The 12,778-nt window shown below is 45.0% G+C and overlaps 1 protein-coding gene across 1 annotated transcript; it reads left to right on the top strand.

Moving 5' to 3' along the window:
• The first annotated feature begins 216 nt into the window (after positions 1-216).
• On the top strand, positions 217-2,237 carry DRD1 (dopamine receptor D1). Its single transcript, XM_078650652.1, has one exon. The coding sequence runs from the start codon at positions 323-325 to the stop codon at positions 1,691-1,693; it is 1,371 nt and encodes a 456-aa protein (XP_078506778.1). The 5' UTR covers positions 217-322; the 3' UTR covers positions 1,694-2,237.
• The last annotated feature ends 10,541 nt before the right edge of the window (positions 2,238-12,778 follow it).

Raw genomic sequence — 12,778 nt, 5'->3', positions numbered from 1 at the left:
TACAAACCACTACTGTGGCGTTCTGGAGCTTCAGATGTCCTCGTGGAAGTGGTTGATCTGAAAGTATGCTTATTCCATGCAGGGACATCCATAGAGGATTACCTGCTGTAGAAGGCGTTGCTGCGGCTACCACCTCTTGTGTGCTTGGCGAGGTGCCCCATGCTGTGTTTCGTAAGGAGGATGCGGTGCACACAAGACGGGGTTGAAGACACCAGTTAGCAGACACTTGGACTTTGATACTGTAGCAACCTCTGAGTCGATGGATATGATTCATGCTCACCATCACAGAGGGTCTCGAGATGTTTCTCGACCGCGATGAACGATGACTTCAAACACCACCACAATGGATGGGAAAGGGCTTCACCTGGAACGGGATTCTTCCTTTCGGGTCCTCACAGGCTGTTTCCTCTCTGTGCTGGTACTGTCCACCCTTCTGGGTAATACCCTGGTCTGTGCAGCTGTGGTGCGGTTCCGACACTTGCGTTCCAAAGTCACCAACTTCTTTGTTATCTCATTGGCTGTGTCCGATCTCTTGGTGGCCCTCCTGGTCATGCCGTGGAAAGCTGTGTCAGAGATCGCTGGCTACTGGCCCTTTGGCTCCTTCTGTAACATATGGGTGGCTTTTGATATTATGTGTTCTACGGCCTCTATTCTGAACCTCTGTGTTATTAGTGTGGACAGGTACTGGGCCATCTCCAGCCCTTTCAGGTATGAACGGAAAATGACCCCTAAGGTGGCCTTCGTTATGATCAGCGTGGCGTGGACATTGTCGGTGCTGATCTCTTTCATACCAGTCCAGCTCAACTGGCACAAGGCCAGAACCACCAGCTTCCTGGACTTGAACGCAAGCATCCAGGAACAAGATGCCCCCATGGACAACTGTGACTCTAGCCTCAACAGAACCTATGCTATCTCTTCTTCCCTCATCAGCTTTTACATTCCTGTAGCCATTATGATCGTTACTTATACACGGATATACAGGATTGCAGCAAAGCAAATTAGGCGCATCTCTGCCCTGGAAAGGGCAGCAGTGCATGCCAAGAACTGCCAGAGCAGCACAGGCAATGGCAGCAGCATGGATTGCCAGCAACCAGAAAGTTCATTCAAAATGTCCTTCAAGCGGGAGACCAAGGTGCTGAAGACCTTATCCGTCATAATGGGGGTCTTCGTCTGCTGCTGGCTGCCTTTCTTCGTATTGAACTGCATGGTGCCCTTCTGTGACCCCGGCTACACTTCTAGTGGAGCAGAGCCCTTCTGCATCAGTTCCACTACCTTTGATGTATTTGTCTGGTTCGGCTGGGCCAACTCCTCTCTTAACCCAATCATCTACGCCTTCAACGCTGACTTCCGCAAGGCCTTTTCAACTCTTCTCGGCTGCTACAGGCTCTGTCCGAGCTCCAGTAATGCCATTGAGACGGTGAGTATCAACAACAATGGGGCAGTCCTCTTCTCATGCCAACACGAGCCCAAAGGGTCCATTCCAAACGACTGCAACCTGGTCTACCTGATCCCCCACGCCATCATCTGTCCAGAGGAGGATGACCTGAAGAAAGAAGAGGACGGGGAGCAAGGGGCCCCATCAAGGCCCCTGGACAAAATGTCTCCTGCCCTGTCTGGGATCTTGGATTATGAGGCTGATGTGTCCCTGGAGAAGATCAACCCTATCACACAGAACGGACAACAGACAACTTGAACCTTGGCCTCAGTCTGCATCCAAAATTAAGTACCCGGGACACAAGCTTTGTGAGTACCCGTGGCCTGCACACTTTGTTGAAAGCTGCTGATGAAGAAGAATGAAGAGCTGACATGGTTCCAAAATGTATTTCACTGTATTTTATATCTGTTCTTAGTTTCTGTGTGAGACAAGCAGAAAAAGACATAAGAGGCCCTAATTATTTTTTTTATTAACCCCACGGTGTTTGCCTAGACACTTGTTTCTTGTTTACCTGGCCATTAATTCGGGAAGGTCCCCCACAAATTAAGCAGGAACAGTTTAGAAACCAAGACTCAAAGGAACCATGGGGGTTAATCTTCAGTAAGGGTGGGGTGGTAGGGGAGGCAAGAGATAGAAGGTGGAACCTACTCCACCCGAAAGAAGTGGGACTGATTGTATACGAGGATCCAGATACAAATGCCTTCATTGAAAAATTTCTAAAAAGCAATTGAGCCTTATAGTTAGAATCAGTATTTTTGTAAGATCCCAGAGAGAAAGAGAGATTATGTTAATATACTGTTTTATATTAATTTATTGATTTAAAGTGGACCCTGTTTCTCGTCATTATACTGCCACAGGTCAGAATTTCTTATTTATCTTATTTATAAAAAAATATTTTATGGAGGTAACAAGTACTTTGCGATTGGTCACCACCATTATGCCAGGTTTATGATTATACAAAGACTCGCACACTGCCAACAAGTACGCTATTGTGTAGATAATAGAACGTGTCGTGCTGAAAGCCATGAAACTAGAGACGTTACAGTTTGATCGTTTGTACACTATCCATTTTCAAACTGAGGAGAAGTTGGTGCCCCCTGCCGAGACCCCCTGCATAGTTACGCCCTGGATTACACAGACATGTGCTCATCTCGAAAGGGATATTTTGAAAAGTAAGTAATCTATTTGGGCGGTGCAAGTGAGTTTAAGTGGGGTTTCCGGTCAGGTTGATAATCTCGGTTCCCTTCAAAGGGGCTCAACACGTCCTGCGTCTTTATTCAGAGAGAACGAGGGGCTCATGACGCATAAATACGTAGTCTACGTCACACGTAGAATCATTGAGACGTGACCTTCGGTGAGCGGGAACTCTGGGTCAAGGCAGGCGGGAGAGAAACAGTGAACGTCACACTCAGCCGTTATGGGACAGGTCTTTCTGTTTCTCTCCACCACAAAAGATGCACCATAGCAGGATATATGAAAAACGCAATACTTTTTAAAGCAAAAATTTGATTGAGTTTGACGTTCTCTTTCACATGCTATTTCCATTGGCTGCTTAAGTGCTCATGTGTAAGAGTGGGACTTGTTTTCTTGCTATGAAAGCAATATAACATGAAAAGAGAGTGATGCCGTTTTTTGGTTGTTGTCTTTTTTTTTTTCACCCAGGGATGGCTAGGGCGCCTAGGTTTTCCAGTTCCGTCCATTTTTTTTAATTTGTATTGTGTCACTCATTCTGTTCCTGGGCTCATTAAGGATTACAAGTGAAAAAAACGAGATTAATGAATTCAGGACTTCGCCTACTAGAATCCAAAGAAAATAAACATTGATAAGGCCAAAAGGTCTGGACTTGGCACACTGCTGTGATGTCTAAATTACTTTAAACATGTTATTACAAGCATATGCCACCTAACTAAAGAACGGCAAAAGCTGCAGGCTAAACTGGCGGCCTTATTCAGTGAATACAAGTTTGTAATAGGAAAAAGACATGGCAAATACTTTCAAAAGAACTGTATATTTGCTTCCTAAGAGGCCGATGTTCTTAGAAAAGGTGTAGAAATCCTTTGTAGCTTTAGTGCACATCACAGGAAAATACAGTTCTTATTGGCTCAAAGAAAATATAGTAATGGCTTTGAAATACTGTAACTTAAAAGCATAGTTCAAACATACCAGAATGATGGAAACATATATAGAAAAGAGAAAAGAAAAGTAAAGAAAAAAACATTTGCAAAGTCAAACATTTTGATGTACAGGCCCTGCACTGAAGCACACTTTTTTAGGCAGATGTGACTGGGAAAATAATACACCATCACGCATAGTGTGAGAGAGCCAGTGGCTCAAATGGGCTGACCCACTGTGCGGCAGTGGGTGGAATCAAAATTTGAATGGCACTTGAACAGACCAGTGGATGAAGAGGACTGACCCAAAGCAAGTATTTGTATCCATGTTATTTTTTTTAATTACATGATGCTATTGAGGCACATGTCTTCATGCTAGAATCAAAACCAGGATGAGGTGAACTACTTGGGCATTCATCAGCATACGTTTTCCATAAAAAATAAGATAACATCGCAAAATCCAAGGAAGCCTATATATTTCCTGACTAACTAGGGAATCTTAGATTTTCTGCACTGTGTGGAGGTAGATGCAATTGTTTAAAAATTAGCAGCGGTGTGTGATTATTCTGTAGTTACTCTGGAACCGTCTAGTTGTGTTTGCCCACAGAGCAAAGCCATTTCTTGTAGGAGAGTTTAGACCAGATGCAAAGTAAAATCTGGTAAATTTGTCAGAACCAAACAGTTCGGCCACACAGACGTCTCAAGATTGTCAAGTCCATGCTTGAATAGCTCACTCTGCCAAGTATTTTTCTTTGCATTCTGGGACTTGTAGTGCCAATTTTACAAAGAGCAATCCAGGACTGTGGTTCCCAAAGGCAAAGAGAAACCCTAGACCGAATGATCTACTTATGCATGGGCCTGGGAAACTTGAAATCTCTGAGTCCGGAAGCCTGAAAATGTATGAGGCAGAATGTATTGTAGGGGGCTAGCGAAGACGAGTTGATAAATGTGTTGACCATCGGTTCTTAAGGGCCGAATGTAAGTTTCTTAATTCCAAGCATGAGTAGTTCATCCAGCCCACTTCTTTGCATTGCCTCCTGGGACTTGTGGTCCTTTTGATCCTGTTATAAAAGTAACATAAGTCCAAAGATGCAAGAGAACTTTTGATTTGAAGAGCTGCACATGCATTGACCTGGAACATTGGCGTAATGCAGAAGGGTGGGGTCTCTCCTGCAAAATGTGATGGGAGGCCCTGCATCTCCCATGCCTCACGTACATTAATTTGCTTTGGGCTGAATGGTGACCCTCTGAAGGATCAGGGACCCCTCAATGGTTGAAGGCCTCTGTACACCGCAGGGACTACAGGGGGCCTGCATTACACCACTGACCTGGAAATCCGCTTGTGTGGGAGGTGGTAAGTGGGGCGCCACTCTGTGATGTTCTGCAGGGGATGGAATACAGTTTAGGTGGGACATAGGATACAGGGAACGCACACCCGAGAGAGAATATTGCACGGGGCAGATACGCCCTATATCTGTGCAATAGGCAAGGAGGGATCCTTGTTTTGTTTCCATGGCAGCTTGTTATGCAGAGGCAAGGCTCACACACATGTGACGGAGGGCGGGGGTGCAAGCCCAGGGAAAGCCGTGTCCATGTGAGCCACTTCCAGGCTGTTCCCTCCCATGCTGCCAGTGGAATGTAGAGCAGACCAGCTGTCGTGGTTACGTGGGAATGTACACAAGTTAAAGGGCCATCCTTTCAAAGTATGCGCAAGCTACAGGGTTCTCACGAGGGTTTAAAGGGTACCTGGAGACATGCAGTTAAAGCGGTGACTCTTTAAAAGACTGTCTCACCGCGTGCCCTCTTCTCCCTCCCGTCTCTGGTAGGAGCCGAAGTTGGCATTACAACGTGCAGTAGAAGTCATTCGCTCATTTACACAGTACCACGTCCTACTCTTTTGGGTGGGGGCCGCTGGGCTATGTTTCAATGAATGGAATGGGTTTACTCTCTCCCGGCTTTAAAAGCCCGAGCCTTTTTTCTTTAAATATAGCGCCTAACATCAGGCGTGCTCATTTTGCAGGAGTTTTTTTTTGTCATTTCAGTGGGTTGAAGCACATGGAGCTGTCGTGTTATGATAGCAATAAAGCCAATATTTTAATTTATAAATTATAATAACACTCTAATTTCCACAGCAGACAACGCAAACACCCTGGGGCGAATTTAAAACCTGACCTTTCCCACCGAGATGGCGCGTGGATCTGAAAAAGACGGGGTTGGGGGGGGTGGGGGTGGCGGGGAAGGGGGGCGCACGTGCTGTGTTAACAAACAGGCCCGATACCTTTACATGAAATCCTAGTACCTCGCGTGGGGAATAATAGCGGCAAGAAGAAACCACTTTACTTTCTCTTTTTCTACAGTGTCGGGTGATATAATGACAAGCAACAAAAAATGCTATTATCGGTGCGCATAAAACGGAGGCATTAGCATGAGAGACGTTTTTACAGCAGATCGCTATTTTACTGGGTCTGTTCCTCTGTAGGTAGAAAGCCCCCTCCCGTCTCCTACCGGAACATGTACAAAGTGCTATAAAACGCCACGCGCCCGCCAGCAGCCAACACCCCCTCCTCCTCCGCCCCCTCATGTGGTGTTTGGACACACACATTGATTGCCTTTTGGCAGCGAAGAGAACGGGGGAGAATGAAGACATGAGGTTTTGCCCAGGATAATTCACTTTAGGTGGGAACGCCGAGATTGGAACTAGAGTGTTCTGGGTCCACAGCTCAAGTCAGTATTCCGTTCAGCGCCACTGCAGGGTAGAAGCACTTTAATGATCGGATGTTGCTCATATTTCGTGCAGAAACTGCAGATCAGAGATCTTTGCTTTTCTGACTGCAGCTGGACAGAGCTACTGTATCGCATAGATTTTCTGATTACTAATTAATAATAACACTATTTTTTTTTGTCTACGCTTGGTCTTGCGTTCTTGTGAATTACAGTTGTTACTTTTCTCCATTTCCCGTGTACTCATGAAGTCCGCACAGTTTTCTACAGCAGATGCATTTCCCAACTGAGCTATCTCCTTGGCTGTGATGTCACTATGTGGTGTTGACTTTAGTTACCAGGAGAAGCTCTGGGTCTCTCTTTCACAATCCTTAAGGAATGCCCTTGGTTATTGGTTCTCATTTTATGGGTTAAATACCACATTTATCATTTCAATCCTGCGACCCTCAGATTACCCCAGGAGGCGCTCTACCCACTGAGCTGTCAAGGTAGACTTTCACCGCTGGAAAGATCCACCTCTGGAGAGCCTGCCTATCTGTCCTCTGTCCGTCTGTCGCAGCTGTTGTCAGGGTGGGCACTAGAGCGAGCGAAGAGCCTCGTGCAGCGCAACACACCCAACCGAATCATTCCAGCCACATCCACGCCGAGCAGACTAGTGGCGCTTTTTAGCTAGCGCCTAGTGGAGTTTCAGGATGATTCTCGAAAGAACACGCGTGGGCAGGAAATGCTAATTGACACGCCAGCGGCAAGGCTGATAAATGCAGAGCCCCGAAATTCTGAAAAGCGGCAGATATCGCCGCCAAACCCTGACAGAAAACTCCAAACGGAGCTTGCGACGCTTCAAAACCGAGCAGTAACTGCAAGTGCACGTCGAGTGGCCAGACAATCAGTGGAAAGTGTAACACCACACAGGTTTGAATAATTACACCGATAGACTTCTCACCTGGTTGCACGTGGAAATCAGACCCATAAAGTACAACAAATATAGATCTCTTATCTGATGGCTCCTGCCGCCCTCTGCCTACCTCTGACCCTGGCGGGCTCTGGCTTTACCCCAGTGCCTCGTAGTGCACACCTGCTATTTAGAGTGGACTTTCTACTTGTTGGACTCTAACTGTGAGCTACAGGAAACGAGGTTGCCTCTTGGACGGTAAATAGTCCGATGTCCGCTGCCCGGATTCTCTTTTTAACCCCCCCCCCCCCGCACGTCTCATGCCTAGCCACCCTGCAGCTGCAACACCCCTCTCCAGCTTTCGGAGCCCCACTTCACCACATTCACTTTCGCTCCCCTCTTTCCAAGCTCAACACTAGTACCCCGTTTCTCTTCCTGGTTCCTGTTGTTTCTCTCTCGCCCGTACTCCCCCATCTCTATCTTTTGCGCACATGCCCAACGTTCTGTCTCTCTCTTCTTCTCTACCTTTGCCCTATCCCTCATACTGGCTTCCCATTGTCCTGTCTCTCTCCTCCATATTCCCCTTAAAATGGCTTCCCATCTCTCAATTATTCCTACATACCTATCCCGGAGTTGTGTCTCTTTACTTGGACCCATATTCTCTCTCTCTTCCTTTTAACCTCTATTTTCCCTACTCCCCAATACTTGCTTCCTGCCCCTCTTATCCATATTCCATCCTATATTACCCTCCCTTCTCTTTCATGCCCTTAGCCCCTACATTGGCTTTCTTCTTCTTTTTCCATACACTGCCCAACTAGCTTCCCATCTCTCATTTATTCCTACATACCTATCCCGGAGTTCTGTCTCTTTACTTGGACCCATATTCTCTCTCTCTTCTCTCTTCCTTTTAACCTCTATTTTCCGGTGTAGCACGGTTACAACGAATTTTTTACAACGCACTACCATTACATCGCAACTTTTACCACGCAAACCATTACAACGCAATGCGCTGGGGGGCGCTCTAAGATAGGGAATGTATTTAATATACTATCCAACACCTTCCCTGCTATCCACGGGGACTGGAGTTGGAATAGTAAATTAAATAATTCACTATCCAGCGCCTAAAAGCATTATGCGTTGTAATGGACTGCGTGGTAAAAACCGCGTTGTAAAGGCATGCGTGGTAAAAGCATGCGTTGTAGTGACACCAATCCCTATTTTCCCTACTCCCCAATACTTGCTTCCCGCCCCTCTTATCCATATTCCATCCTATATTACCCTCCCTTCTCTTTCATGTCCTTAGCCCCTACATTGGCTTTCTTCTTCTTCTTCCATACACTGCCTTGGACTTCCTGGACCCCTTTCTCTCTCTTATCTACATTGTTACGTAAATGAAATGGCATTTTTTTCTTTCTTTGTTAGAGGAGAAGATATTTTTCACTGTGGGGAAATCTCTTCCTGTACACACAATTAAATAAAGTGGCGCCTTGTACCACATTCCCATCTTGCCTTTGACAGTAGCTAGTATTTTGTGTATACCCACAAACATTCCATTTTGTGTGCTCTTGTATTTTTTTCTGAGTACCCCTCACAGAACCACCCACAATCCCCCACCTAAACAACTCTGCCACACAAATTGTCCATGTTTAAAGATCGGCCACCTACATAGGGGCACAGAATAGCACCGATCCCAAGACCTCTGGAGCTGAGGGTGTATTCAAATACGTGTCTGGGCCGGGACGATTGTAGAGGAGCTGGTGTTGGAGACGGGTTGGAACAACTCAGTGGGAGGAGCCCTGAACGAGAAGGAAGAAATTAGAGGCTGTAGGACAATTCTAGAGTGAGTGGCAGTTCTTCCTGAGTGGTAGAACGTGGCAGGATAGGATGGTGACAGAAGTAACCAACATTCTAACCACATGATCGTAGAAAAAGTTGTGGTGCCCGCTGGCAAAAACAGGATTGCCTTGTAATCATACACTCTTTTGGTCCTGATTGCAAGCTTAGAGTTATCTTCAGATCCTTGTGCAAACAGGAGTTTGTAAGACTGGCATTACGATTGGTGCGATATTGGCACTTACTGGACGTGGTCAATACCTCACCGTTTCTGCCCTGTTCAGATCTTGAAGGTTGAGCTCCACACGTTTTAACTGCTTACCTGACACAGGAATTGTATACGCATTAATATATGTAGGAGGCCATGGAGTTCTCAAAAGGTGCAGAAGCGATAAATACATTATTGGGTGGGTCAGTCTTTCCAAATTAAGACCACTCATGCCAAAAAACACCACACGTTTGTATTGTGGAAAAGAGACTGCCCAAAGGTGGCTGCAGGAGCTCCTGCCAAAATGACAGCACCCCAACCCCTCACAGTGTGTGAGAATCAAATATATGTTACATACCAGGAAGTAGCCATACCTGTGGCTTTTGTACCGCAAGGAATTCTGGGAGAACAGACAGGTTGGGGTTCATGCTGGATAGTCGCATCTGATCGCTAGAAAATCCAGACTAGTGATCTCAGATGAAAAGAAAGACATTGGAGTCAGGTGTTTCTTGAAACACATTTCCTTTCAGTAAATCTTTTTAAAATGTGTTTAAAGTCCTAAAAGAATGGGGAGCATATTATCAAGAACAGCGTAACAATTATCGCCGATTTAGCGGCAGAAAACTGCCGCTAAAGCGGCGATAATGGGCTTGATAATATGCCCTGGAGAATTCCAATAGAAGCCCATGTTCACACCAGAACATGGACTTCCATTGGAATTCTCAAGGACATATTATAAAGCCGTACATATTAGCCCAGCACACTTTGAACACAATTTGTTACAAATAGATAAATCAAAGAAAATTTAGTTCCACGAAAAAGTCGATGTTTTCAGTTTTCAGTTATTCTTTATTATTCAATCTTTAAAAGCTTTTTGACAGCATCACTTTTGGAACCGCCAACGCGTTTCGTCCCATCCAGGGACTTCTTCAGGGGTTAAGTTTCACTTTAGATCCTTTATTCATGTAGTTAAGGCATCATGTTTGATCATTGAATGGTCGATTTTAAAGGGTAAAGACCCGGATATAGTAGTTCGGGTCCGTAAAGGGTCCTCGATCGTCTCGGCTCCAACCAGGAATCACCACGATCAATACTGATAGGGATTTTTTAGACTGGTGCTGGCATTCTATGCTTCGATTCCCTCTTTTGCTTGTACATATTATAAAGCCCATTATCGCTGCTTTAGCGCTAAACCGGCGATAATTTTTAACGCCGTTCTTGATAATATGCCCCTGGGTGTGGTAAGTTAGCCCAAAGAGACCGTATTGATGACGTAAGCTGCACTGTACAAATGCGATCCACGACGAACTGAAAGATGTCACGCAGTACTGGGTAAAACTCCTTAATAAGTCTATAAACTTAAAGAGAGCATGTTGAGGATTAGCTGGGCGGGTGGGTAAAACCTTGAGAAGTTATAAGATGAACACCTTTGACAGCTGAAAAGAGACTAGGTAGGTGGGAAGCGCCTGGTGGGCCACTTGACTTTAAGTCTGTATCTCTGTTTGTCTTCTCTGCACTCTCTGGAAGGATGAGCGCGTGTTTATGTCACGTGTCATTAAGGAGGCCAAAGAGGGACTTCTGAATGTGGCAGGGTGTGAAAGCTTACATTGTTCGGATAATCAGCAGATTTTCACCAAAGTCGTGTACGATTCTAGTTTACACACAGGGATTAACCAGAAGTTAACTAGGCTAGCCTTTTACACAATGAGCCTTCCACAGTGCAGATAGCGTGCCATGAGGTAAAGTGTACCCCCGGGGCTAAAAAGGAACCGCCTGATTTTGCACTATCTTTGCTGTTAATATATTAGACACAGAGTAATAACGCTCATTGTGCTGCACAGATTAAATATGAAAGACATAACGTACGTTTGTGGAAATTATCCACGACCTTCTCAGGTCAGAGCCTGAAATCTGCGGTTCTCATCTTGACTGCGTCATTAAAGTGTTCCAGTACTTAATCCAGCGAATTGCCGCTCGTACTGTCGAATTTAAGAGTGTTAGTCATTATGAGAGGCGTCTCTGAGGTCTCATTAAAAGAGTTTCCTCCCGTAAAAGGACCTGCTGGTACTGTCCGTCCCATTAAAAGTATCTGGTTCCTGCAGGTGTTTCTGCCCAGTTAAAGTGCTGCAGACGTATTAAGTGCTTATAGTATCACATCAAAGCGCTTCTTTCTGACAGTCAGCGAGCACTGCTGGATCGGTCTGATTAAAGCACGGTCTTGCACAAAAGTGCAGACACTTCTCCAGTAAAGTGTGTCTGGGTAGCAGGGAAGTGCTAAATCAGCGCGATTGAAGTGCTTCCGTCTTACAGCAAAACGCCACCATTGCAGGATAATAGTACAAAGGACACTCAAACGAACAGCACGACTAAGAAAGAGCACTGAGTCCTGTAACGAAGGGGACCCTTCATTTACCAATAATTTGTTTCTAGTAAGCCTAGTGAGGCCAGTCACCCCACTCACCCATACATTTTGACTGCAACCACCAAAGTGGCAATATAACCCTGAAAATAATGATGAGAGGACTGCGTTTTCTGAGTGTAAACATGCCCGTGCTCGGCACATGTAAAATGAAAATGTTCCCTCAGCAGATGAATATGAACATCCATTGTTTGGTATAACAAAAGTACTGTTGAGCCTATTTCTATGCCTTCCTCCTACTGTAGGGCAGCAGAATAGTCTCCCAGTAATTTGCCGCGGGTCACACGCTTAGATAAATGGGTAGATCTCAGAATATATCTAAGGTCTTTGGTTTGCCTTAAAGAAAGATGGCCACTCAGCCACGTCCACCCAGTTGTTTCTTTAGGGAGACTAAAGATGTTGTTTGGGAGTTTGAAATAATCTATCATCTCTTATAAATCTGCCTAATTATCATTAAGGAACAGACTTTTTTCTTCTTGAAGTATGTTCTGGTCTGAGAGATTAAAAATAGCTCTGTTGTGTTTCTGGTGGTCAAGGCTCAATATTCTGGAAACACATGGTGACGCGCGTCCCACACAACAAAGCATATATGCATACAGAACTACATTTTGTAAGTCCCTTATCCACTCAGTCTGTGCATGTTATCTATCAGGGTTACCAAAATCCAGTTACTAAATACTAATGGGTGCAAAGGATTATGGGAAAAGTAGCACTATTACGCTCTATGCAGACATCTTGATGTTTTAATTGTTCTGAATTTTTTGAAGACTTCAGCAAACAAAGCCCAGTTCACTTCCTTCAGATATTTCAAAGTGACTCACAATGGTGTGAGCCAGACATCCATCAAAGTGTGGGCGCACTTTTAATTTTGCCTTTAAAGTTTTGAGAACTCACGAAGGTTTGCACTTCCCTAAGGTTCCAATGTTTTGTACATTTTGCAAAACTTTCCTCACAGATGAACTTTCTACCATAATAAGTTTCTGGCTAAAAGTGCAATTTTGCTGCGATCAATGCTAATAAGTGGAGAAATTTGAAACGTTTTGAAAAAAACACAACCTTTGCAGAGGAAAAACTTTACTACATCATTTGTTTCTACATTCTGTTCCGTCTCTTTTTTAGGTGTGATGTTTGCCAAGATCTTTTGATTTTTACAACAAAT

The sequence above is a fragment of the Lissotriton helveticus genome, chromosome 7, assembly GCF_964261635.1.
Source record: "Lissotriton helveticus chromosome 7, aLisHel1.1, whole genome shotgun sequence".
In the NCBI taxonomy this organism is placed as follows: Eukaryota; Metazoa; Chordata; class Amphibia; order Caudata; family Salamandridae; genus Lissotriton; species Lissotriton helveticus.
Note: the sequence above shows the minus strand (reverse complement) of the source record. Positions and strands in the feature narration are given on the sequence as shown.

Bases quoted from the DNA above. Each gene is read 5' to 3' on its own strand.
- DRD1 (XM_078650652.1), top strand. From the start codon at position 323: ATGACTTCAAACACCACCACAATGGATGGGAAAGGGCTTCACCTGGAA.